We start from the raw sequence: 24,110 nt of genomic DNA, 5'->3' as shown, positions 1-24,110 counted from the left end.
CACACACACATCTGCATCTTTATTATCCTTTGCAACATGTCATACAAATCTTCTCAAAATCTTAGTATCAGCATGAATGGCTCAACAGTATTTGAATGCCTATATAATAAAAACAAAATGAATTGTATTAAAAATCTAAATAATTGTACCGCATGTTGGGCTTAGCAAGGAGATTCAGTCATAAATCCATCACCGGTTAGAGAGAATATTGGCCAGAATCACTAGTGCTGCAGAAAAGAAAGCAACACAGTAAAGACACTTTGCTTTCTTTTCTATAATACTCGCAGAGGAAGACCACCGTGGACAGCTACAGATCCCGCGTTTGTGCATTTCAAGCTGGAAAACGTTAGCGGCAGCACATGGATTCCAACTGAAACAAATCAAGCAGGGGCTCCCAGTCACCAGCCCATCTGCTTAAATGTGACCAACATACTCAGTCTTTTGATATAGCAGCATCGTGTTTGTCACAGTGCACCTCAGAAGGATTATGAAGAGTATAGTCGGTACATGGAGGTAAAAAAAAACTGCCTAAATACAAGGACCAGATGCTACAATATGAAAAATATTACAATTGGTTAAAGAGGAACAATCCATTAAGAAACAAAGGGGCGGAGGAAGAAGGAGGAGGCAGCGCTAGAGGGAAGTTTATACGAGTTTCTGGGTCTCTGGTTGGAGGCGGGATGGAGAAACAGCACAGCGTTACTATGACGACGTCGTACCTGAAGAAGAGTTCTTGCCCCCCCATCAGGATGGAGGAGGGTGGTGCTCTACTTTGATTTCTCTTCGTCAGCTGAACCATTAATAACCTCAAATTCAGAATTTGGTACAGAAAATTATTCCACAAAGTTTGAAAGTAAGCTTTCAAAACAGGAATAACTGGAGTTCCCCGAAGTAAGTGAAAGTATACAACGTTCCCAGATGGCCAGCAAGAAATAACCCAGTTTTTTTTTGTGTCCAAGAGAAGCAGACAAACAGAAAATCTGAACACACACATAGACACTCACACACACACTCACAAAAAGAGGCCCTTCAGTTTCCATAAATTAAAGAATTTCCTCCAGAGAGTCTCTCTTGAGGTCAGCAACGACCCCGCTGCGCAGCAAATTCACACAGTGTGACATTAAAGTAATCCGCGTCGGCAGCCATTTTGCATATAGAGTTCATACAAAAAAATCTGGTAGCAACAGCAAGCGAGCGAGTGAGCCACCTCTCTCTCTTCCTCTTTTCAAGGTGAGCTGAGCTGCAGAGATGGGAGGAGGAGTGGTCGGGCTGACGTTTCTCCAGCTGAAAGAAGGCGAGACGTTAAATAAAAAAAAAAAAAAAAAAGGAAATCACCAAAACACGAGCGCGCCATGTTGACCCTCGTTCGCCAACATCCAAACTGTCATGGCAGAGTTGGAGGGAGTCATTCTGTCCATGTAGACCTTCGTGTTTAAAAAAGAAAATAAAATGCATGTAAATACAACAAAAAAAAAAAAAGAAAAAAGAAAATAAGTATGGCTGTAGAAAAATATAAGAACTATAACAAAGTCGATCAGTCAGAAAATAAATCCACCAAGTAAAATTCGGGATTTGTTCACCCAGTTTCCACAGCAGCTGTGTACCAGTTTACACAAACTAAAGGCATTTTGGKTTTTTTCAGACAACTGGAGCCAGACCTCACGTTAATAACAGCTCGAGAAAGAAAAGGGTTAACTGCAGTCGGAGTCGAATACTTGAGAAAAGCAGAGAATTCTGGTGTACTGCGGCTCTTTGATCTGTCGCATACACATACTTTGCTACTGTTTGGACCTTCAAGTAATTTGTAATTTGAAGAAATGCGTCAAAAATCTGCATACTTTGCCCTCCGCCGCCGTCAACAAAAACAAAAGCTGCTGCTTTTAAGTTTGTCAGGAGGAGCATCAATAACCGAGTTCACTTCCAGTGAAAGTTTGGACCAAATTACAATGCCTTGCAAGTATTCATACCCTACATTTGCTCACATATCCATAAACCTCAATTGGGTTTTTATTGGATGGATTAAGAAAAAAAATAAAAATAAAATTCTGAAAAGTGCGTCCTATAAATGTGTTTAGCCCCCTCGATTCGGATGCCTCCAAATTAAAAAAAGCGGAGCTGGTGTGTTTAATAAAAATCCTCCAACAAACATTAGAATCTCGAATTAAACGAATACTTTTGCAAGGCAATGTTCTGTATGCACTGCTGTTAAAAATATAAATGTGATCTTATTTGAGAAAAATCTGCTCCAACAAATTAAAAGACTTTACATCCAGTCAAATACAATGCTTGAAGTTCTGCTAGCTGAAGATCCGCTGGATCTACAGCACTTCAACTCCTCATCTACTGTCGAATGACCATTTTTTTTATTGAGTTATAATGAGCTAATTAAACTGAATGTAATCATCCTGTAACAGATTATATTCTCGCTCTCTCTCTGAGTCTGAACCACTCTGGAAAATAGTTCACAGTGAATCAAGAAACATTTTCAAACCAAACCAAACTTCTTGTTATCAAGATAATGCATAGTAATGGAGAAGGTCAGCAAGCCGCATGAGCCGAGCTCAGGAATAATAATAATATTAGGACTGATGATGGTTAATGGTGTGAAAGTAATTCAAAGATTTTTGGCTTGAAGGCTGCAAATAACTTAAAATGCATCGGCATCCACATCTACTGCCATGTAAAAAAGCCCAAAACACTCAGCTTTTATTACAGTAGCAATTTCTGACAATAAAGAAAATACGTATGAAACATTGTGAATATATTTGTTTAGTCCCATGTTAAGGAATAATTGGTTTTAAAGCAGTTATTAGTACCTCTAAAAACACTTTTAGCATAAACGTGACTTGAAGCCTTTTGTAAGTAGTTCTTTCATTTTTAGGAGTCTTTTTTTTTTTTTTAGATCGTCTGATTGGGAATCAGCAATAATTTCATCATCACCATCATCATCATCTGGATGCAACCAGGCTGTTTGGGACAGGTACTGGCAAAAACACTAAAATGTTGGGATTGCTAAACTTTACTTGAGCTTTATAGGGCACAACAGAAGTGCCACGTCACCTCCTTCAGAAATGATTAAAGAAAAAAATAATAATAATCGGCACCAGTTGTACTGACAGCGGGAGAGCCATTAACTCTGAAAGAGTTTATGTTAAAGTCTCCTAAACCTTTTCCCCCCATTAAAATAAATGTTTTCAAATTAAAGGTTGGGCTTTTCTACATGTTTCAGTGTTAAACTATGCTACTGCAATAAAAACAAATGGATTTGAAGGCTTTTAAACAACACTGTGCTACTTCAAATGAGCTCCGTTTAGTGAATAACAAACTGCAGCGGGGCAGATTATTATAATTATATATATATATATATTTTTTAAAATGCAGAAACAATTTTATGACCTAAAAAGCTTTGCAGGACCTTACATGTCACCCATGTGCTCTCTCGATTTCTAGAAAAAAACCTGCAGATCTGTTTCATGCTACATATTAAACTACTTTTTGTTAAGCAGAAAACACAGAAATACAACCTAACATAGAAAGAAAGAAAAACTAAATTAGTTTTCACACTTTGAGAAGATTTAAAAGCACACTGCAACAGCAGGAACCAACCATCTGCTGAACTGTTTGCTAGGAAATGCTCATGTAGTGGAATAAATGCATTTATACAATTGTAAAACCTGCATTTCTAATTGTTCGCATCCACATTGCATGTTAATGCACCATTTAAACAAGTCTGCAAGATTTAACTACCGAAATGGCAAAAAAACAAACAAACAAAAAAAACTTTACTTTCTAGGTCCACACCTCACTGTTCCACAGCTCAAACTGAAAGAAACAATGAAACTGATTAAATGAAAGCAAAGTTAATGATTTAAAAACAGTAACTGAGGTCCTACCTCATCTCTCTGATAACAAATGAATGGGCAGTAAAGTGCATTGCGCTGCTACATGTGGTGGAAAGTAGTAAAGAGCTGTTGTAGATGAATAACAATGAACCCTTTCCATGGTGCATTCAGGTTCTGCATGCATTTATGATTTCGGGCAAGAAAGTCGCTCCTCCTGCATGAACGTTGACGTTGTAAACAGGAACAAAAAGGAAGAGGTATTAGATCTTAAAAAAAGATATCTGAATTATGTCGGAGCTGTACAAAATATTGGCACATTATCTTATGAACAGTACGCTGGATGGGGATCAAATTGCCTAACAATAAAACAAATGAACCATCCAGTCCTCTGTCTCGTGTTTCACAGTATTGAAAGTGCACTATTTGCCAAACCCGCCAAGATTCTCTCTCGACCTGTCGCTCTAAAAAATGTGCTGCACTCTTTTTCTTTTTAATACCCCTTCAATGCTACACAGTCCTGACCGTCGACCCCCTGCCCCCTTCAAACCTGCGTCTCCACACCATTTAGCTTAGGCATCAAGATCCGAGGAGTCACCCCGGAGTTGAGGTCCCTCTCAAACTCCAAGAGCTGACCCATGAAGTTCAGGTTGGGCGACACCACGGGCCGACGGCTCCGCACGTACTTGTAGGCGTCCGTCATGGTCATGAGGGTGTGCTTCATAAGGTAGGCGATGACGATGGTTGCAGAACGGGACACACCTGCCTGGCAGTGAACCAACACGCCCTGTCCACTCTGATATGCCTCCTCTGGAGATGAGAAAAGTAACTTGGTCAATGTTTGCTTTAGTATGTGAAACATTACTTTTTTCACTGCAATTTTGACATTAAAGTAGAAATATACCAAGAATACAGAGCGTATAAGCTTATAAGTGGTGCATTTTGGTGTATGAAACCACAAACGCACACAGCTCTTTGTCTGGGCGCCTCCAGGATTTTTAAAATCAAAGCCTGCATGACCATGTAGGTATCCATGTCTTGAAGTGGTTTACCGCTTACCCGATTTAGAAAATCTTTTCCGTCATGCTCATTTGTTTCCCCTCTTTATCTTCTTCTCTTTTGTGTGGGGCGCCACAAGGTTCTATGTTAGGACCTCTGCTTTTTTTCCTTACACATGTTGACACTTGGATCAATCATAACGCAGCACGTTGTTAAATTTCCTTGTTATGCAGATTATTTGCAGATTTATTTACCATTGAGACCAGAATTAAATAATCCACAACATTCTCAAACAAAAAACAAAGCTGATTTTATTTGGCGACAAAACTGTCCCTGACTGCTAAATTACTTTACTGCTTTCTTTTATCTACCTTGATTTTAAGCTGCTTTTCATTAAGCACTTTAATCATGATAATGACATCACAACATTTCATTATAGCCAGGTATTGTTCTGGGGACTGTGTTAATGTACATCAGAGAGACAACCTGGAGAAACAAACAATCTCTGTGTGTTTTTCCAATGCTCTCTAGCAATGACTTGAAGGTAAAAGTCTTAACAGTTTGTGTCCAGCATGTGTGGGATCACCAGAAATGTCCCCTGCTAATTCTTGAAAATAGGACTATAATGGAAATGTAGAAACCATTATTATAGAAAAAGGGAAAGCTCTGAAAACAAAAATGGTCATTTCTTTAACCCTAACCAACTATAATGAGAGTCAAAATTTCCTAGTTCCTAGTTTTCTTTTACTTAACTGGATGCTGGAAATTGATAGCAAACCTTCACCTAAATGCTAGCAGACCTGCAAATGAGCCAATTCCCCAATCCAAAACACAACGCTTACACCAAATACACACAGACACGCACAACAAAACATTCGGGTTGTAAAAGTTGAATTCTCACCAATAAACTCAAAAACCTCCTCGAAGTACTGGCGAAGGTTTTGCTTGCTGTTGTCAGTGGCTGGGAGCCTTTTGTAGCGCAGCCCCGCGTTGGTGTGGTAGAGGGGCAGGTGTGTGGTCACATTTACCACATAGCCAATGTTGAGGTGCAGCAGCAGGTCCAGGTCCAGGGCGTCTCGCTCGTTCCCCAGGAACAGGAAGGGCAGGATCGGGCTGATGACGGCGTTCTCCGCATCGGGAGTCATCACAGTCTCATCGGACAGGGAGGCAGGCAGCGATGAGGAGAGTGGCAAAGATAGCCTCACTGGGGAACAACAAGGAAAGTGTGGACGTGCATTGGCATTTCGAGAGTGGTTATAAGACTCAAATTCAAACAAAAGGATATCGACATCTGGTCACTGCTAAAAAAAGAACGCCATGCTGGACATTCATTGTTGGACGTAATTTCGTGCTAGCAACACAAACATTATGCAGCTACTTTGAAATTTGATTGAATTCTCTCAAATGTAACTGTCACATGACACATGACAAGACATCATTTACAGTTTCAATTATTCTAAATATTACAAAAATATCCTCAATGTATGGTTAATTTATTGGTGTTTAGACTTCAGACTACCAGATTTTTGTGTATGTACTTTCAGCATTAATAAAGAGACATGACATGCTGTACTTGGGTTGTCAGTAAGTTAGTCTTACTTCGGTTGTTCTCCTCATCTTGCTCTCTGTTAAGGGAGTTCAGAGCCAGGTGAAGGGACTGAGCCGACGGCAGAGAGTGTCCTCCCTCCCTTTCTCTCTGCCAGGGTTTGGGTTTGATGAGTGTGCTGGGGGCCGAAGGGGGAGGGGAAAAGGACACGGGTGATGGCGGAGACACGGAGCAGGGAGAGGGGGATCGTGGATACACTTGGCCATGCTCAGGACTGTCGTTCATTCCAACATCTTCCGCTTTATTCAAGAGCCTCTTCAACGAGTTACGGCCGTCATCGTAGCTAGATCCCAACCTGCTGCCTACAAAACCAAGGGCAGCCATTTTGCCTTGCTGAAGCCGTCGTCGGCCAGCATGGTCTGTGAAATTAGTCTGAGCGTATTCCTGAAGGTTCTGACAGTCTAAGAGGGCAAGGTCGGGTCTGTTACTGCCATTCTGGGTCTGGCTAGAGCAGSTTTTCCCAACACCCATCCCAGCGTAGTTGTTCTTTTGGGCTTTGGAATGGGTCATTTTCTTGGCCAGTTCCTCAGGCCAGATGGTGCGCACGCTGTAGTCGTCATCGTCAGCTTGTAGCATAGCCATTGGGTGAGTCGGTCCTAAGCCTCTTCCAGGAGGCTTTCCCCGGCGAGGGTTGAACGTCACCACTATCGGGTCGCTGCTGCAGTAGCTGCAGGAAGAACTGCCAGTCTGAGATGCCTTGTTGTTGCAACCAGACACACAGCTTTGGATCGCCCGCAAAGGGGTCGAAGACGACAGAGAARTACAGGGAAGGCATCCTCCTACTAGCTTCTTCCGAAGGATAGCAGGACTCTCAAAGTTTCCAGCCTCTCCACCGCAGGAGGCACAAGGTAGAGGTTTGAACAGAGCTGCTCGACAATCAGAAGCAGTGCTGTTAGACGAGGAAGTGTTTGATGTGGAAGCGGTGGAGAGGCAACCACCCATATTCTTCAGGCCCATGTCTTTACTTCCTCTCTTCACTGCGCCGACATTGTGGCCACAGGAAAATGAGGTAGAAGTGCTTCCTCCACCTCCTTGGTAACTGGAAGAGTCTCCTTTACATCCCGTGCATCTTACCAACCTCCAGCAGCCACAGTTGAATGGGTGCGCACAGTCAATGGTACAAGTGTGGTCTGGACTAGGGAACCCTCCGACACGGGAGGAGCAAGGGGACAGCGGAAGACCATGAAGGATGTGAGGGCGGTGATCCCTTGTGCGAGGAGGGTGAGGTTGGTTAAGCTGCTGAAAGGAGACTGGGACATGAGTGGTTTGGGATGGGGGAGACGAAGGATAGGTGGAGTTTAGGATGGCGGCATGGGGAACAGRAACAGAGTGGTGGTGGTAGGGCAGACTGTGGCTATTATGGCTTTGATGAACAGTTCCCAGCTTGGAACTTTTCCTGTGACCCAAAGAGGGAAATTCCTGGTCACCTCTGTAATGAAAACTGGAGTTTTCTTTCTCTTTTTCACCCCTGAATGTATGCTGATTTGCCTGAGCAGGGACAAACTGGAGGATCCCTCCAGGGGACGACGACAGCTGACGGACTTGTTGTGGCTTGTGCTCGAATCCACAGGGCCTCCCAAAGCTTCCGGTTTTTCTCTCGCATTGTCCTTGATCAAACTGGGAAGAGACGCATTTCCCTCTGCCGCCTTTTACAATTCCAGCGCGCCCTAATGAGTTACTTAATCCTCCCCGTCTCCCTTTGTCCACCGATACCTTGATATCAATAGTATGTGTGTGGGAGGGAAGCCGTGGGGCAAGCGTTACTGTGCCATTGCTATGGCAGTGGCTCGGGATGTGGAGGACATCTGCTGGGATGGCAGGCTGGTCGCCCTTGAATCTCTGCACACGGGATGACCTGCGCTTGCATTCCACACTCACAGATTTACACGCGGGTGAGTAAAAGTGGGAATGAGAGGCATGGAGATGCGAAGGCTGGGAAACCCGTCCATTGGTAGAGGCTGATATCTGAGAGGAATGCTGCGGGATGGTTTGTGGGGAAGCCTCACACACGTTTTTAGGGCGCTGAATGACCACTATGCGCTCGTCAAGAGGGAGGGGAGGCATCTGGGTTTATGCAAAGCTGACCAAAGAGAGAAGAAAGACAGAATCAAATCAGTCAGGGGAATATTATTGCAAAAGCACTTTAAATTTCACTAGTTGTAGCAAAACCCCTAAAACTACTGTCATACTTTTTTATATCTTAAAATAGGGAGTTATTTATTAAATGAATATTATATTTGACTTCGAAATCTAACGTACAAGATTGATACCCTTAAAATCTTCTAAAATTTTAAAATGCTACAACCACAAACATTGTATTTTAGATGGATTTTATGAAAAAGACCAACACAAACTTGTGAAATTTTTTTTGAAGTGGAGAAAAAGTAATACTGCAAATGTAGAAACCGAGGTTTTTTTCCCTCATTCGACTTTTCCATCGCTTGTGAACAGAAAGAAGTCTTGCCACACATTCTTGGTTGATTTAGGTCTAGACTTTGACTAGGCCATTATAAGGAATTAATATGATTTGATCTAAACCATTAGCTGAAGTCATATTATTGATTAAATGACACAAGCTGAACTTTTGGAGAATCAAAGTAGAAGGTGGAAAATACTTTTCGGATATTTAATGAAGACGTTAAAAAAAAAGAAAAAAAATCATGTTTTTTTTTTCCACTTAATAATTATGCACCACACTGTGTTGGCCTGTGACATCAAGTACAATACATATCATTTGTGGTTGTAATGTGACAAAATGTGAAAAACCTTAAGGACATTGATACTTTTGCAAGGCACTGTTAACTCTTAAAAATGGTGACACATATTCACAGCAAATTCATACGTTTTGCACTTGAAAGACCACTTGCAGTTTTTTTTTTTTTGCATAACTGTTAAAATAAACAACCACTGATGTTAAATGTTAGTTTCGACCTTGCAGAAATTCACATTTGCATCAACAAAAGGAGAAACCTCCCAACAAAAACCAGGTTCATTTCAAGTGCATGTTTGACTGGGATGGATATTACAGTTCATGTATCCATTCAAGCATGCAGCTCCCAGGCTGGTCCCGCTTATCCCATGGACAATGATGCTTGTCTGTAATTACAGTTTAAATTGTTCCCCTTGTCATATCTGAAGGTGCTAACCTGTTTGCTGTTGGCAATGCATAATCCCAGCTAATCCTGATGGCACTGAGGGTTCTTAACAGCTAAATCCCAAAAGCTGTGATAAATGAGCTGCAACAACCTTCATTCCCTCTGAGAGGCCCAATTCTTAACAAGATGCATTCATTTGAAATAATAAGCCAAGTCATGGAAAAAATAGCTAAAGCACTACAATGCAGTGGCTTTCAAAAATGTTAAAAAACCAGGTTTTAATAGCTCCAACTCAACCAATGAAATCTGACTAAATATGTGGGGGTCGCCTGAAGAAAGCTGTGAAAGTTGTGATTTCCTCACAATCCGATTCTAATCCTAATTTGATTTGGAGAACCTTTGCGAGGCAGAGTTGGCAAATATTGCGCAGTCCAGATATGGGGTGATTGGAAAAACTCATTTTAACTCAAATCAAATCAAAAGTTGCATCAGCAAAGCTTTTGTTTAAGGTTGTGCACACTTCTTATTTTATTATGCCATTTTATTTTATAATTCAAGAAGATGTCACAGTTCTTCAGTTAATTTGTAAAGAAAATTTTTTTTATTTTATGCATCATTTATTAAAATTTTCTTTTTTGATGCCACAAAATCCTGGTGATGCAAACAATATTGAGAATCACTGCTTAGGTGAACCTTTCATGTTAAATCTCAAGAATATGTCAAAATGCCTGTTTTGACATGTTTAACCAAAATTTTTGCTATGGATGGAATAATTACAAAATAAGGATAAGCTATAGCTTGTCAGCGTGTGTACCTTGAAGCAAATAAAGACAAAAATCAATTTGCATTTGTTGTTTCTGGTCTGCATTGTGAAAGGAAAACAAGAAAGTGACTCATGTCTAATAGCTTGGAGCATTTCTTTTCTTCAGAGGCTGCTTGAGTGCTGGAGAGTCTTGTGATCATCTGAAATGAAAAACTTCCAGCCTCTATTTATGGTATTGGTTCATCCTGCCTTTGGTGCAAACAGAACAAACCAGCTAATTTCTTTGGGCCTGCCAGAAACAAGCATTTGTCCATGCCGCGGTATAAACAGGGAGCCCACATACACAACAACACAGTGCAGCTAAAGAGTAAGTTTTCATTTCATTGTATTGCAAGAAAAGATTATCTGAGTGTTTCTCTTATGCAAGCAGTTGTGCAAAACAAACACGATAGAAGTTTAAATTTATTCTGTGATTAATGCCAACTATAGAATTGCTATACTTGTTACATTAGTTTGATATTAACATTTTTTGCAGTGCAGTCATTAGGCTGCTGTGAGACATTAGGATAAAATATTACTGCCATTAAAATGAAAATCCACCCTCTTGATACATACACGGGTAATTATAATCAGCCTCCATCTTTGCTTGATGAAGTGCCTCAATTTCCTCCAGCAAGACGGCTCTGTGGGTGGCCGCACTGGTCAGCGAGGATGATGTTAGCATGCTAAACTTAGCATCAAGTTCAAGTCTGTGTTGGCTGAAAAGGATCAGATGTTTTCTCAATGAACACAAAACCAACGATTACATTTAAGGATTCCTCCATTGTGTTAAAGCGTTTGGTCTTTATTGCTTCATGCAAGTAGAGTAATGGAGATACAAGCACATTCTGCTCCACCTGTAGTTCCAGCTTTGCTAGTGAGCCACATGTGTAATGCTAATCTTTCCCCCCGTGAATAGTGCATGCTAATGGACCTCGAACCTTTCACTGAAACTACTTGTATGGTTAGTTTGACACTTAGAAATGGGTGGAACACATTTAGCATGTTGACCGTCTAAAGTTGTCAGATTCTGGCTCCATCCACACGGGAACATTTCTTTCTTAAAACTGGTTGCCAGTTTTAAAGACACTCATGTCTACATGGAGCCTTTTCCAGAAATGTTTTCATCCACACAGAAACCCTAAAAACAGCCCGAAACACTGTTTTTAAGTGGCGCTAAACATGGAAAATTGGATGTGCGCATAAAGCCTCCACATGAGGTTAGTGGTAAACATAACAAGAAAACTACAAAGTCTAACAACAAAGAACAAGTGGAGTCATTTGTGTTAAGTGACGACAAAGTCACTTTGAATTATTTACCTAAAAAAGTGCCAGACGAACATATAATCCCTCAATGTTGCTATTATGCATGTCATATTTGGGGTTATAGCTCAGGAGTTAATCGCGTTTTCACAAAAGAGGCATTTTTGCTGTCCACATGAATAAACAAGGGCAGAAATTTGCTTAGTTGGTTGGTCACTCTCAGTCAACTAGGATGGACGTAAGCAAACTTTACCCAACCTACAGTCCCTCCCTCCCATAGGGTGGATTTTCATTTCAACACAACCATAGTTTAAAAAACATAAAAGACTCTTTTGGGGAATGGAAGACCATTGGGAAGACCTGGAAGTGCACGACCCCGGCTGACAGTAACAAAAGTGGGCAGAGATAAATCTACAGAGGGACAGATCAGACAGATGCACCATGAACCACAGACTAGAGGGAGAGGAAGGAACATGTCAGAACAATTGTGGGGACGGGAGTTCAACCCCAACACAACACAGTTACCAACCCATCGGGAAAGCAAAGCGCACTCCGGTGTCTCCATGTTTAAGTCCTGGCGTAGTCTGGTGATGGTTTCCTCATCTCTTTTCCACCCCTCTCTTTCAGCCTTGCCTGCAGTGGAGGGGGGTTGGGGTTACATTGACCCAGTTTTATCATGGTGGAAGTCACTATCACTCTGATCACTTTCCCCTCACAAGCAGAATGTGTGACAGAAAGAGCAGGCTGGCCACTGGCATTTTCACTCAACTACAGTTGCAGCTTGGGCCAAACAGAAGTTAAAAATACTGGGTGGTAGTGTCGCTGGCTGACAGTGTTTTACTGGGAAAAACACGGGAGAATGAGCAAAAGCATGAGCAAAAGCCAGAGCCAGGGGCAGCAGCACAAGCGCTGGCAGAGATTACAGAGATCTGATTTGCCATTTCGTCTGACAGCATGATTAGGTCAAACATTCTGCCTGATTTGCTTAATAGGTCTCATCTCGAATCGGATGCTCTAAAATAAGACACGTAGCATAAAAAGTAGTATTTTTTTAATTCTTTGAGTGCTAAAAATTTACAGCGGAAAAAAATATTTAGTTGAATATATGGATTATTGAGGAATCTCAATGTATAGATTCACTCATATTAACAGATAAAGATCAGTGTTGGAAGGCGTTATGTCAACAAGACACACATTTATATTGATGCTTTTTTAACCATCTATCAAGGATGTCAATACTTCTGCAGGGCATTGGCAGAACWTTGGCTGCATATCAGGATCATCTCAACCTGATTTGATATCAGAAATCAGTCCAATCAATCAAAAAAAGAGAACCAGATTGTATTGAAATGCTTCTACAATCTCTGATATAATTATGTTGATAGAAGCTCCTTCCACRTTATATTGGGTCAGTTCTTATTGTTGACTATTTTCTTTTTTGAGTAACATCACTTGATCGAGTCTTTTCTATYATTCCACTCTAACAAATAAGTAATAAAAGTATGTATGATTTTTGCTGATATCGTATCGGGCCGTTATCGGAATCGCCCGATATGCAACACTGCAATATTGAGTATCGGAGTGAAAGTACAATACATACAACAGGTATTATTCCACATCATCCTGAATGTGTCTGAATTCAGAGGAATTATTAAAACTTACTGATTTTGTGAGTTTACAAACAGCGTGTGTCTTATTTAAAGCACAAAATCAACAGTTACTAGAAAAAAAATAAAAAAAATTGTTCTCAAAAGAAGAAGGATTTTATAATTTCTAAGGGAAAGACAAATTTAAAGTTTGTAGGATCAGAACCACAAGAAGGAGTTTTTATGTTCCAGTCTGTGGTGTGAAACTATGGAACTAAAATAATGTCCAAACATTAACCAATTCAAATTTATAAGGAAACGGTTTACACTAAATATGGGACTGTTTTGACGTATTATGCTGTTGTTGTTGCAAAACACTGTTAGCCTCAACATTATGATTACTTTGTTGTTATTAGAGTTATTATTAGTAAATTACTGAATGTATTGCATTAAGCAAGAACCTGAGAGTAGAATGAAGGTATTCTGATACAATACTTACAAATAGGGAGAAGGGTTGGGTTTTAATAGGTTTACACTTCTACCCACTCCTTTGAATGTTTATTGTTTGCATTGCTGTCATTTTAATTGCAACTTGACGCATTCAATAAAATACACACACACACACAAAAAAGATAAATGCATCATTCTTCTACCGGCGGCCGTGTCTTCAGGGTTTTCACTTCCAAACGGATGCAAAAATCTTCCAATCTGAGCTGGAACAACATCTGATATCCTGTCATGTCTCTGCTGTGTTTTCTCTCGTCCCGAAGGCGAAATGCTCTAAATGATCTAAAACGGTCTCTTTAGGAGGTTAATCAAAACTGTGTTTAATTAGCCTGGTTCATGTGAAACAGCACTTCTGTTGGTTGATCCCAATTAGTCACTGAAGCTGATAAGTAACCAAGTCCTGTTGCTCTGTGCGCTTACATCCCTGCTGAAGCCGCTTCTCTTAAAACCTGCAGCCAAACAGTACAAAGAGTTTAGGGGCCTGTCTAAAAAAAMCCACAAAAAAACACTGTTTCGCTTGTGATCAAAGAACTGACTTGTTCTTTTCTCTTGGCATTTTTTCATTGTGGTCCACTTGTTAGCTGTTTAAACTGCCAAACAGCAGATTGCCTCAGAGGTGACAGCCAAGCAAGAGAGAAAGAGAGAGAGAGGAATAACGGGAAGCACACAACGCCGATTAGAGTGTTACTGCACAGTGCAGGCACAGTCTGGCTCGGTGCTGACTGCGAGAACGCTGAAAAAGAAACTCTTCCATCAATTTAATGGCTCAAATCGAAGTGTTCCTGACTCAGGGCCATCAGACAGTGTGTGATGGCAATCCTCTGAGGTAAGTAGTGGCAGGAAAATAGCTGTAACATGCGGTGAAACGGCATTATATGTCTTCCAAAGATATCACAGGAAGCATAAAGCTATACCTGCGGATCACAACAAAGGCCACGATCAGATCTTCTCAAAAGATGTCAGGACAATATTTACGGCAAAACCACTGCAGAACGCGTCCACTCAGGTGTGCAAAAGCTTAAGGAGGCTACGCTATCAAATCCCTTCAGCTCCGTCTGAAGTGGAGCACATGAAAGAGGAGTGATTTGGAATTCAAACTCACCAAGATAAAAAGACACGCGCTAAAAAAAGAGATGGGAAGCAGGCCTACAAAGCAAGAGCTTTAAACGTCTGCAGGGGGAGTTCATGATGGCCTCCCTCGGCTCACAACACACCAGCAGAGGGAAGATAACAGACAGCCAACCGCCAGGAGGAGGACGGAGCACATGTCCATGTTTTGTCAAGAGATTTCACTCCCACAAACACCCAGCACTGCTGGGGACATAAATTCAGTATTTAGATGGATAAAGCTTTGCAAAAGTATTGATTTTACTTTATTGAGGCCATTAGATCAACACAAAGTATTGCAAAATCGTGAAGTTTCAATTTTTTCTTATCCTTAGTTAACATCAGGGGAATCAATAAATACAATAACTTAGTCTCAGCATAAATCCAGCTTTTCCGTGAAGGACTCAGAAGGTTTCTTTTTCCCCCTCTCTAGGGCATTAAGCTAAGGTAATTTTATTTATAAAGCACATTTTCAGCAACAAGGCAATTCAAAGTGCTTTTACATTTGACCTTAGTGAACAAACAGACAGCTCGGGGAGAAAGTTGTGGAAAAGTATAAAACCAGGTTAGATTACAAAACTTTAATCATCTCGCTGAGACGACTGGCCAAGGACAGAGAACATTAATCAGAGAAGCAGCTCCATCAATCCAGCCAGTTTGGAACAAAGGCAAGAAGAAAGAAAAAGTCATTAAAAGTCTTGTTTGCAGTTTGTTATGGAAAGCAGTGGCCAGGCTGATAAAAAGCATGGCAGCTGCTGCAAACAAACCAGTGAAAAACAAATCCTTCCACTTCACAATTATACATCACATCTTGTTGATCTATCACCTAATTTTATTTTATTTTTTTTATACATTTTGTGGTTGTAACGTGAGAGTGTGAACACTAATGCAGGGCATTGTAGCTCTTTAATTAAATCAGATGATAAAGAAACATATTTCTTCATCATCTGATAAAGACGGCGCCTGGTATTTGCAAAGTGAGATCACAGAGGCCTCTCCTTCTCCTGTAGGCTCCACAGTCTTCATCACCTGGCCTGTTTGGGATGCGAGGTTCTGCTCCAAATGGGGAGGCGGTGTATTTGGTACGTTCAAGATGGTTCTTTGAACGCACAAGATTGATGAAGAGCTCTCCGTTCCCACTCTACATCCCACTTTTATGCAGCTACTTCATCAAAAAGCACATGATGGAGCCAAACACAGTGTGGAGAGGATGACATCAGAGCAACAAGGTGAAAATGATCTACATCGGACCTCCAAATTCAACACAGACATTTTTTAAGACCGTTATGAATTAAATTAAATATGCATGTATATGTGTGTGTACAGACTAAGAGTAAGAAATGCTACTCCTTGTGAGATTAACCATGAGAGATTTTCAGATTCTTACTCAAGATTATGAGATTAATTGCCATTTCTTTTAATCAACAGGAGACCAGTGGTGAAGACGAATGTTGTTCAACCTATTGCTGATAAATTTGTTCTTATAATGAGGATGTAAAATTAGCTAGCTAGCAAGAGTATTAGCAGCCAGCGGTAGTCTCGACTGCATCGACTTACAAAAYGCAATGACAACGTCTGCGCACGATTCAAACTTTTTCCAGACAGAAAAGTACCACGAGAAAGGCAAAAGGCAAAAACAAAATTTGAGACTAATGTGATTAAAGCCAACTTGCTTTTTTTTAAAAATAATTTAAGACACATTGAGGCCTAAATTTTAGATTCGTTCATTTAAAATCTTTTAAGGACGCGCAGACACTGTCGCAGCAGGTGGAGGGTTCTCCTCTGTTTACGGCGACAGGACGACCGCTCTGTTTGTTTTCGTGTAGCCGTCGAGGTGTGGACTCGGTTTACAGCAGAGCTGCTGCTGTGACAGGAAATATTGCTTCCTAAAATGTAAACCGACTGCTGTCCACTTCGTTGGAAACCTGATAGTTGCTGACTGAGGCTGCAAACCTCAAAATAGGGACATCACATAGTGGCTCTGTCTACATTTGATTCACAAGCTAAAACTCAGAACAATAGTCCGGCTGTTGATTCGAAAGGAATATGTAAATTGTGCCGGCTATCCGTCAGTTCAAAAGAATAGTAATAAAGCCAAATTATCTATACATGTACAAACATTTTGTACCATCTGTTTTAATAAAATTTTATGGAAAACGGTTCAAACTATGCTACAGAACGGACAGAGATATTTTCTCTAGTTGAAATCCTTTGCCGTTACAATTTCCTGCTAAAACATTCAGACTTCTGGGTCATAGCAGAACCAGCTGATGCTCCATTAACTCTGACCTGTAGCAGCTATTGGCTGTCCCCAGTGAGCAGCAGTATTTAAAGCTTTAGACAAAATTAATAATACATGCAGTAAGTTCATTATTTATTGCGTTCATGCATTTCCTATCTGGGTAACATTAGTGTCACAACCGTACGTCTTCTACACTCCAGTCCTGTATTATTTACAAGCATTGCTGCTATTATCCTTCAGTTTCCTTTCTTTCTTTCTCATGAAAAAAAACTCAGACTGGAAAACTCTCTCCATCTCATCATGCGCCTCCTTCCCAGACCATCGGCGCCGGTCTTCTCCAAACAGGCATCACCATCATCAATATCTCTGGCGTCCTCTCTATACCAGATTCAACTCAACTCCACCCCTTCTCCACCTTCAGCTCTTGAAACCTTCAGCATCCTCTCCACCACCAGCGGGGGGGGGGGAAACATCTTTAATATCACCATTAATGGAGATATTGCTGCCATTAACTTTGTGTATACTCAGGATTTATTCTTCTTGAAAGTAACCCAGTGCTTCAGTGTTTAGCTCGGACTCTTTCCAGCATAAAAACTTTGGTGGAGACATTACTGCATAGTTCACTCCATGGTTTTTCACCCTTTGTTTCCTTGCCTGAAGCAGCCAGTCACAGCAGATCAACACTTTTGTACTGAACCTTGTCTGTCAAAAGTGGATCATTCCTCTCCACATGCCTGCTCAGAAGGAGGGACTGCTGCAGTTTTCCTCCGACAACCTCTTTTAAGCAACTAGGATGATAAGATTAACCGAGTTTAGAATCTGACACACTAGATTCAGATTCTAGTGGATCTGAATCCGACTGAGCGGACTGCATTAGCATGAACTGAATAGGATTCTGGATTTGGACCTGCTTATTTTGAGATTCGCTGTGAGCTGGCTCTACATAAATAAGCCGAACAGAACCGAGTCGCTCTCCTAATCCTTACACGAGAAAAAGGACATCAAACCGTTTCAGCCGCTCGGTTAACTACAGGGAGCTAATCAAGGAAATACATGCAAGCTGCTCCATTTGTTTTGATGCAGCAGTAACATTTGCAGGAGTGTGCAGAGACGTCGGGTCCATTGGACAGATTAAATGCCGAGACGTGCAGCACAGTTTGCTCAATTAGTCCACATAACAGGACCAAAGAAGACATCCGCAACGAGAAAATGTTTGCTTCAAGAACAAGAGAAATGGCGCTAGATGTTCACATCTGGACAAGGAGGTTGGAGAAAATAGATTGACTCGTCTTCAAGCTAAACAGAAGAAAAGAAAATGCACTCGGGTAAACATCAGAGGCGATCATTAAATATACAAATAAGTCTGGAGCCAGGCCTATTTGTTAAAAACAAAGAGGAAACAGTCAGCAGGGGATCAGAGGGAGCCTTCATGCTGATGTCACATCCCTCCGGCGGCCCAGTGGGGCGTAGCTCTGAGGAGGCGCACACTGCGACTCAGGGAATGAAAACGACAACATTAGCCGGGTCGGTCGTTATCAGTAATGAAGGAGTAAACAGCTGGTTGTTTATAGAGTGTAGCTCAGGGACGTGACTAAAAACAACAAAAAAACAAAACGGATAGGGAGTTAGATCAGCACACAAATCAAATCAAATCAAATGACGATGAATTGTTCAATCAAGTGCAGTGAATGAAAAGAAAAACTACAAGATGACTCAAACTCTATTCAGGCTTACGTTACAAATCTAATGATGTCACACGAAGTAAACAAAGCGACTCGGTTCGGCGCGCCGCCCGCCGTGACTCAGTCGCCCAAATTAAAGCGCCGCGTTAACACTGGCCTTATAATACACCCCGATAACGATCGGTGCCGTTTGATTTAGATCCGTTTGGATGAACTGGGGGGGTGTCATGTAAAAAAAAAAAAGAATTTAACAAGAGTCTGGATGAGAAGAAATAAGAAATGTATTAAAACCTTGCAAGGTGAGAGGAGTCTGTCAAGTCTGCTCTGACCTTTTACAGGTTCTGGTCAGAGAAGAGAGACAATAAGTGTGAATCCCTGATTGTTATGTACCAACAGTTCTGTGGAGCCCAACACGGATGGTCTGGACATTAGGCTGTTGTTAAGGAACAGAGGTAGGAAAGAGGGCAGATAACTTCTACGTTGGGGGAGTAACACTTAGATAGTCTCCAGGATCAAGAAACTCCTGCTGTTATACGGCACTGTAGAGGTTTATAGGAGAGCAGCTTGACCAATCTCATGATGAGATCATGCAGACACAATCTGAAGCACAAGAGGGGTGAGGAGCACATGATGACGTTTTCCATTACAGGGGGGAAAGCAGACCCTTTCCAGATATGCGCTAAATTCGCTCGTCCGTCTCGTCAGACCTCACATCACGTCAGGCGAGAAGGGGGCAAGTCAAAATAATTACATCACTTAACTTCCGCAGTCAGCAGACAGAGTGATTGAAGCTGCAGAGTGGAGAGGAAAATTAGCGAACGGCGTGATGGAAAACATGCAGCAGTTTCTTCTTCTTCTCTTCTCAGCCTGACGGATTTACCATGCGGACAAACCTGAGTGGACATCTAGCGTCAGAATCCCCGTCTGAGATTAAAAAATAAAAAAGGGTTTCTACTTTCATTATTTGAAAGAAAGTTTACGATTACCTTTATAGGAAATATGTTAAACTAAGCCACTGAACTGCTCAAGAAAAATGCATTAAAACACTCAATCGGGAGTGTGATCTTTCAGAAAGTTAGAACAAAAAGCCTCCAAAAATAGAAGTCTCTGAAGAGAATTCGCCTGAAAAGAAGGTTTTGTCGTTGGCTGAGATTTGAGCCCTCTGACAGGTGATGATAAAACCAACCGTAATCTGCTTTGAATATATTTTAAATAATCTTCTCAAAATACAGACGGTCTTAGCAAGAACTGAAACCTTAATGGACCTCAGGTGGAAAATGTTCTGGCTTGGATAGAGCCTCACAGAAGCATTAACCCCTCTTGCACTTTATGTTAAAGATGAGAGAACTCCATCGTGTTTTATGTGACAGGGTGACACAAGGTAGAAGTACCAAAAAGGAGGCAAACAAAAAGCATGTTCCGTGTTTAAATTGACTCAGATACTCCTAATTAAAACAAAAGCAGCTATAATAGGAAACAATACGTTTGTGAGGCATGTTATGGTATGCATGAGAGTAATTAGGTTGATCTTTAAATATAGCCTCTACATTCTTCAGGTACACAATAACCTTTGCAGCAAAGAGAATCCGCCAAACCGTTTAGTTTTCAGGTCCGCCTCAGAAAAATAAACCCAAATAATATGCGAGACGATTCCTTTTGACAGGAGACTGCTTGGCTTGAACATAAAAAACCAACAGTAGCATCGATGAGCTGAAGTGGATAAAAACAGACTCTTTCTTTTCCCCCTTTGGAATTGGCGCCAGACGGTCTTCAAGGAAAATCAACGAAAACAACAACAGTGGGAAACTCACACAACCTTAGACAGCGTCACAGCACACAGAAAAAAAAAGTTACTCTTATCACTAAACTTGGGCTAAGTGACTCTAAGGGATATACGTTTTGAAGAACGGTGTGACCCCAGAGAACCAAAGTTTAGATGCATAATAAAATTCCTTGAATCGATCAGTCAGGATTTTGTCTTGCAGGTTATGTGAAGTGATAATTCTTAGAGTTTTGCTTGGGTTCGCTATTTCGTCATAACATTAGTAAGATGACAAAAAAAACCCTCATGAGTTTTTGTAGGGGTATAAAAAGGTCACAATATTAAAATGTGGCAATACATCTCGATTTGCAGACGCTGCTGTCCAGGTTGCTGTCATTTCTGGCTGTCGTCTGGATAAAATAAGTTTACTCTTTTATAATCCGCTGATATCAGGGAGAGAGCTTCAAGCGTGGCGCCCTCTATCTCTGCTAACGCTCGCATAGAAATCAGTTCTCTCTCTCAGGCCTGCATGAACAAAATGACATCACTCAATACTTTCATCTCTGGTTTTGGACATCTTGCATTTGTTTTGGGGCAGAAATGTTTTCTTGTAGGGTGTCGGACAATTTAGAAGCTACATTTCCTGAGATTTCTTCAGGAATAATCCCATTTCACATTGGGTCCATGTTTAACGCACCCAAATAAGCCACATATTAAGCGCCGACTGATCGTAAGTACAGAGGTGATACTCCATGTCAAATTATTGAAGAAGACTAAAGAGAATAAACGTTGCTAAACTGTGGCTTCGTTCACATGAGACTGCTGTTTGGGAACTTTCAATATTTTCAGATGTTAATTGTGGAAACGTGTTTAGACGACACACCTTGAATCCAGTGTTGACTTTGAGATTTATGAAATGCTGGGACAACAAAAAATGTTTGTGAACCAAAATGTTGTGCCTTCTCATTAAGCATTTAGCTCCCCTAATAACTTAAGACTAAATCATACATGAAGTTCAGGTCAAAAATCAATAGATGTCAATCAGAAAAATGACAAAAAAAACCCTGTTAATAATGCGAAATAATCTATTTATATTTAGATCCGACGCGCTGAGGCGTTCAGAACGAGCCTACCTGAGGCCGTCCCTCCCCCCATGCCGATTATTCATGTGTTCACACCAACGCCAACCACGGCCAAACGCATTGTGTTCTCAAGTTGTCCTTCCATATTTTGCCTCGTTCCACCTCCGTGAACATATTATCCCTCAAACACCCCAAAGGGGATTTTTGGTTCTGCAGCAAGTCTTTCACTTCGGCTGCAGGACGGAACGATTCCTTTAGGTGTTAAAGGTCAAAGCTTCTAAGACCTCGTTAAGTGCTCTATGCTTCACTGTGACGTCACGACGGTCTGCGTGGAGACTTTGTGGCTGTTAGCACTTAGCATCAGACCGCACATTTGGTCAGGTGAGAGTTACAGTTTGAAGGGTTATTATCATTAAAAAATAAATAAAATGCATATAAGTCTGGATCTACTTCTGGTTCACAATGCTGACAAGAGTATTTGAGCGTATAGCCTAAATACAGTACATAGAACTGCACAACAGAGATAAATAGTGATTGATTTTTTCACATAGCGATGTGGAACAGTGGACTATCCATGCACACAGTAAATAGTGAAATGGCTCCATCTAAGCACACGGTTCAGAACTATAGAGCCGGCCAATTAGAAATAAGTGCTAACTGCTCACAGAGAAAGGCTGCACCTGTCTTATTGTGAATGATCATCCTCCAGCCAGAGAGGCATCTTTTTTTTTATTTTATTTTTTTTATTTTAATCCCCACAAGCATCAAAAACTTTAGATTTCATGAGCAAAGCACATTAGCGAAACATTTCTCTGTCACCAACAAGGGTTCCTGTGGTTTTATATAAGCAATGAGTCAAGTCTATGGTGTGTGAAAGCAGCGTCAAGCTGTGCTGCTGAGTGATGGCTCTCTGTGGGGTGATCAATAGGCGTGACCCTGTCACAATAAAGASTCATGCTGGCATCTAAAATACATACAGTGCAATAAACGCCTCACGGGAATTTATGTTGTTGGTTTTTTTTGTTTGTTTTTGCTCAAYTTGGCTTTTGCACCTCAATGGTTCTTGTGTGTTTTATAACCAGTCACATTTTCTGCAGACTAGTTTCTGTCTAAGCAGTCCTTCAAAAAAAAAAACAGAAAACAGAACGAATTAGCTCCGATCTAAAGAGCCTCCTCTGTTTAAGCCATTAATCTTTCACCGATGCCGCTTGCACCAACAACAAAAGGCTCAAATGATGGTGAGTAAATCAGCTCTAAAATCTTGGCTGTTCTTCCTCCACCTTGTTGTTTTCAGGGCCACTCTGCAGGTCAGTGATGGAAAAAACACACTTCACTCCTGTTCGGCGGCTAGGTGGCGCACTGCCCGCTTCCCCCCACCAACTCCATGTTTCATCGCATCTTTGCGGTCTTGCCAACCTTTACCATGATGAGAAATAAAGCTGATGTGGGCCCGAGCCAGCAGGCCTGTCCCTTCACTTCTTCTCCCTGCCTAAATCTGCACTGTTTACCCAAACAGAACCAATAACCATCCTGCATGTGCCACCTTCTCGTGGGTTTTAAACAAAAAACGAAGGGGCACGCGCTGCGCGTTGTGGCACGTTTCGGGCAGAAGTGAACAACACGTTGCTATTGTAGTGGAAGTCATCGGGCCACGYAGGTGGAGGTTGTTCTGCGRCTCTTTGTTGGAACCTGCTGCTGCTGCTGCTGCTTGAGGCCGACAGTCACCAACACCACTGAGATTTAAACATGACTTACATCAAGAGTCCCGCTGTGTGTTCATCACTCACGCGCAGCCGAGTCACAAATCCTCACGCCTCATGCCGTGGACCCCGAGCGGAACCAGCCGGTGGGTTAAGTGTGCTGATCCAGATGTGTGACACTTTCCTCTGCGTGGGAGCGTAACGAGAGAGGAGCCCCGGTCTGAGTGGCAGATGCTCGGCGTGCTCGGTTGGGCTCCGGACTGAACCGACACGGCAGCGAATGTCATCAGAAGTGCTTGGCTCACTCAGCTGGCGTCACGTCCGAGCGTGTGTCACGCCGAGCCGCGGTGCGCGTGTGGCGAGGAGACACTGACGGGGGAGGTGGGCTCTATTGTCTCCGCTGTGGATGACATCATCCCACACCAATGGCGACGCGCACGAGACGAGCGGAGCAGGGGCGAGCACGCAGCACGTGCGGGCTGSTGGTGGTGGGGGGTTACGTGGGCAAATGGAGGGATAATAAACACAATAAAAATAAGAAAAATATGTCAAATGTTATGTAATTTAAGCTAATTAACCATTATTTTGCATGACAAGCAGTTTTACAGRTGACACAATGTTAATTTAATAATAGTGTTGAATTTTATGGGKTTTTTTATATTGTTTTGAAATTATTTTGCTTTAATGCTCTCTTACTTTCTATCAGTGTTGTCTACATTTCCAAAATGTTCTCCCCCTTTATGCTCTTACTAATGCAGAGTAACTTATACTTGTGATGGGGAAATTATGCCTGTTGCGTTTACACATATGTTTTATTATTTACAATGAAAATCTTTAA

The 24,110-nt window shown here is 41.5% G+C and overlaps 1 protein-coding gene across 2 annotated transcripts; it reads right to left on the bottom strand.

The window, feature by feature from the left end:
• On the bottom strand, window positions 1-23,709 carry LOC103476207 (dual specificity protein phosphatase 10). Of its 2 annotated transcripts, XM_017308645.1 has the most exons (5): window positions 23,328-23,709; window positions 12,134-12,237; window positions 6,438-8,524; window positions 5,740-6,042; window positions 1-4,649 (listed from the first exon to the last, which is right to left on the bottom strand). In XM_017308645.1, exons 3-5 carry the CDS (start codon window positions 8,506-8,508, stop codon window positions 4,384-4,386), a joined length of 2,640 nt encoding a protein of 879 aa, XP_017164134.1. In that variant the 5' UTR covers window positions 8,509-8,524; window positions 12,134-12,237; window positions 23,328-23,709; the 3' UTR covers window positions 1-4,383. The 2 variants fall into 2 exon arrangements, with proteins under 2 accessions (XP_017164134.1, XP_017164133.1); XM_017308644.1 differs by lacking the exon at window positions 12,134-12,237.
• Window positions 23,710-24,110: the final 401 nt, after the last annotated feature.

This window comes from Poecilia reticulata, linkage group LG14 (genome assembly GCF_000633615.1).
Source record: "Poecilia reticulata strain Guanapo linkage group LG14, Guppy_female_1.0+MT, whole genome shotgun sequence".
In the NCBI taxonomy this organism is placed as follows: Eukaryota; Metazoa; Chordata; class Actinopteri; order Cyprinodontiformes; family Poeciliidae; genus Poecilia; species Poecilia reticulata.
This window is presented reverse-complemented; position numbering and strand designations above follow the sequence as displayed.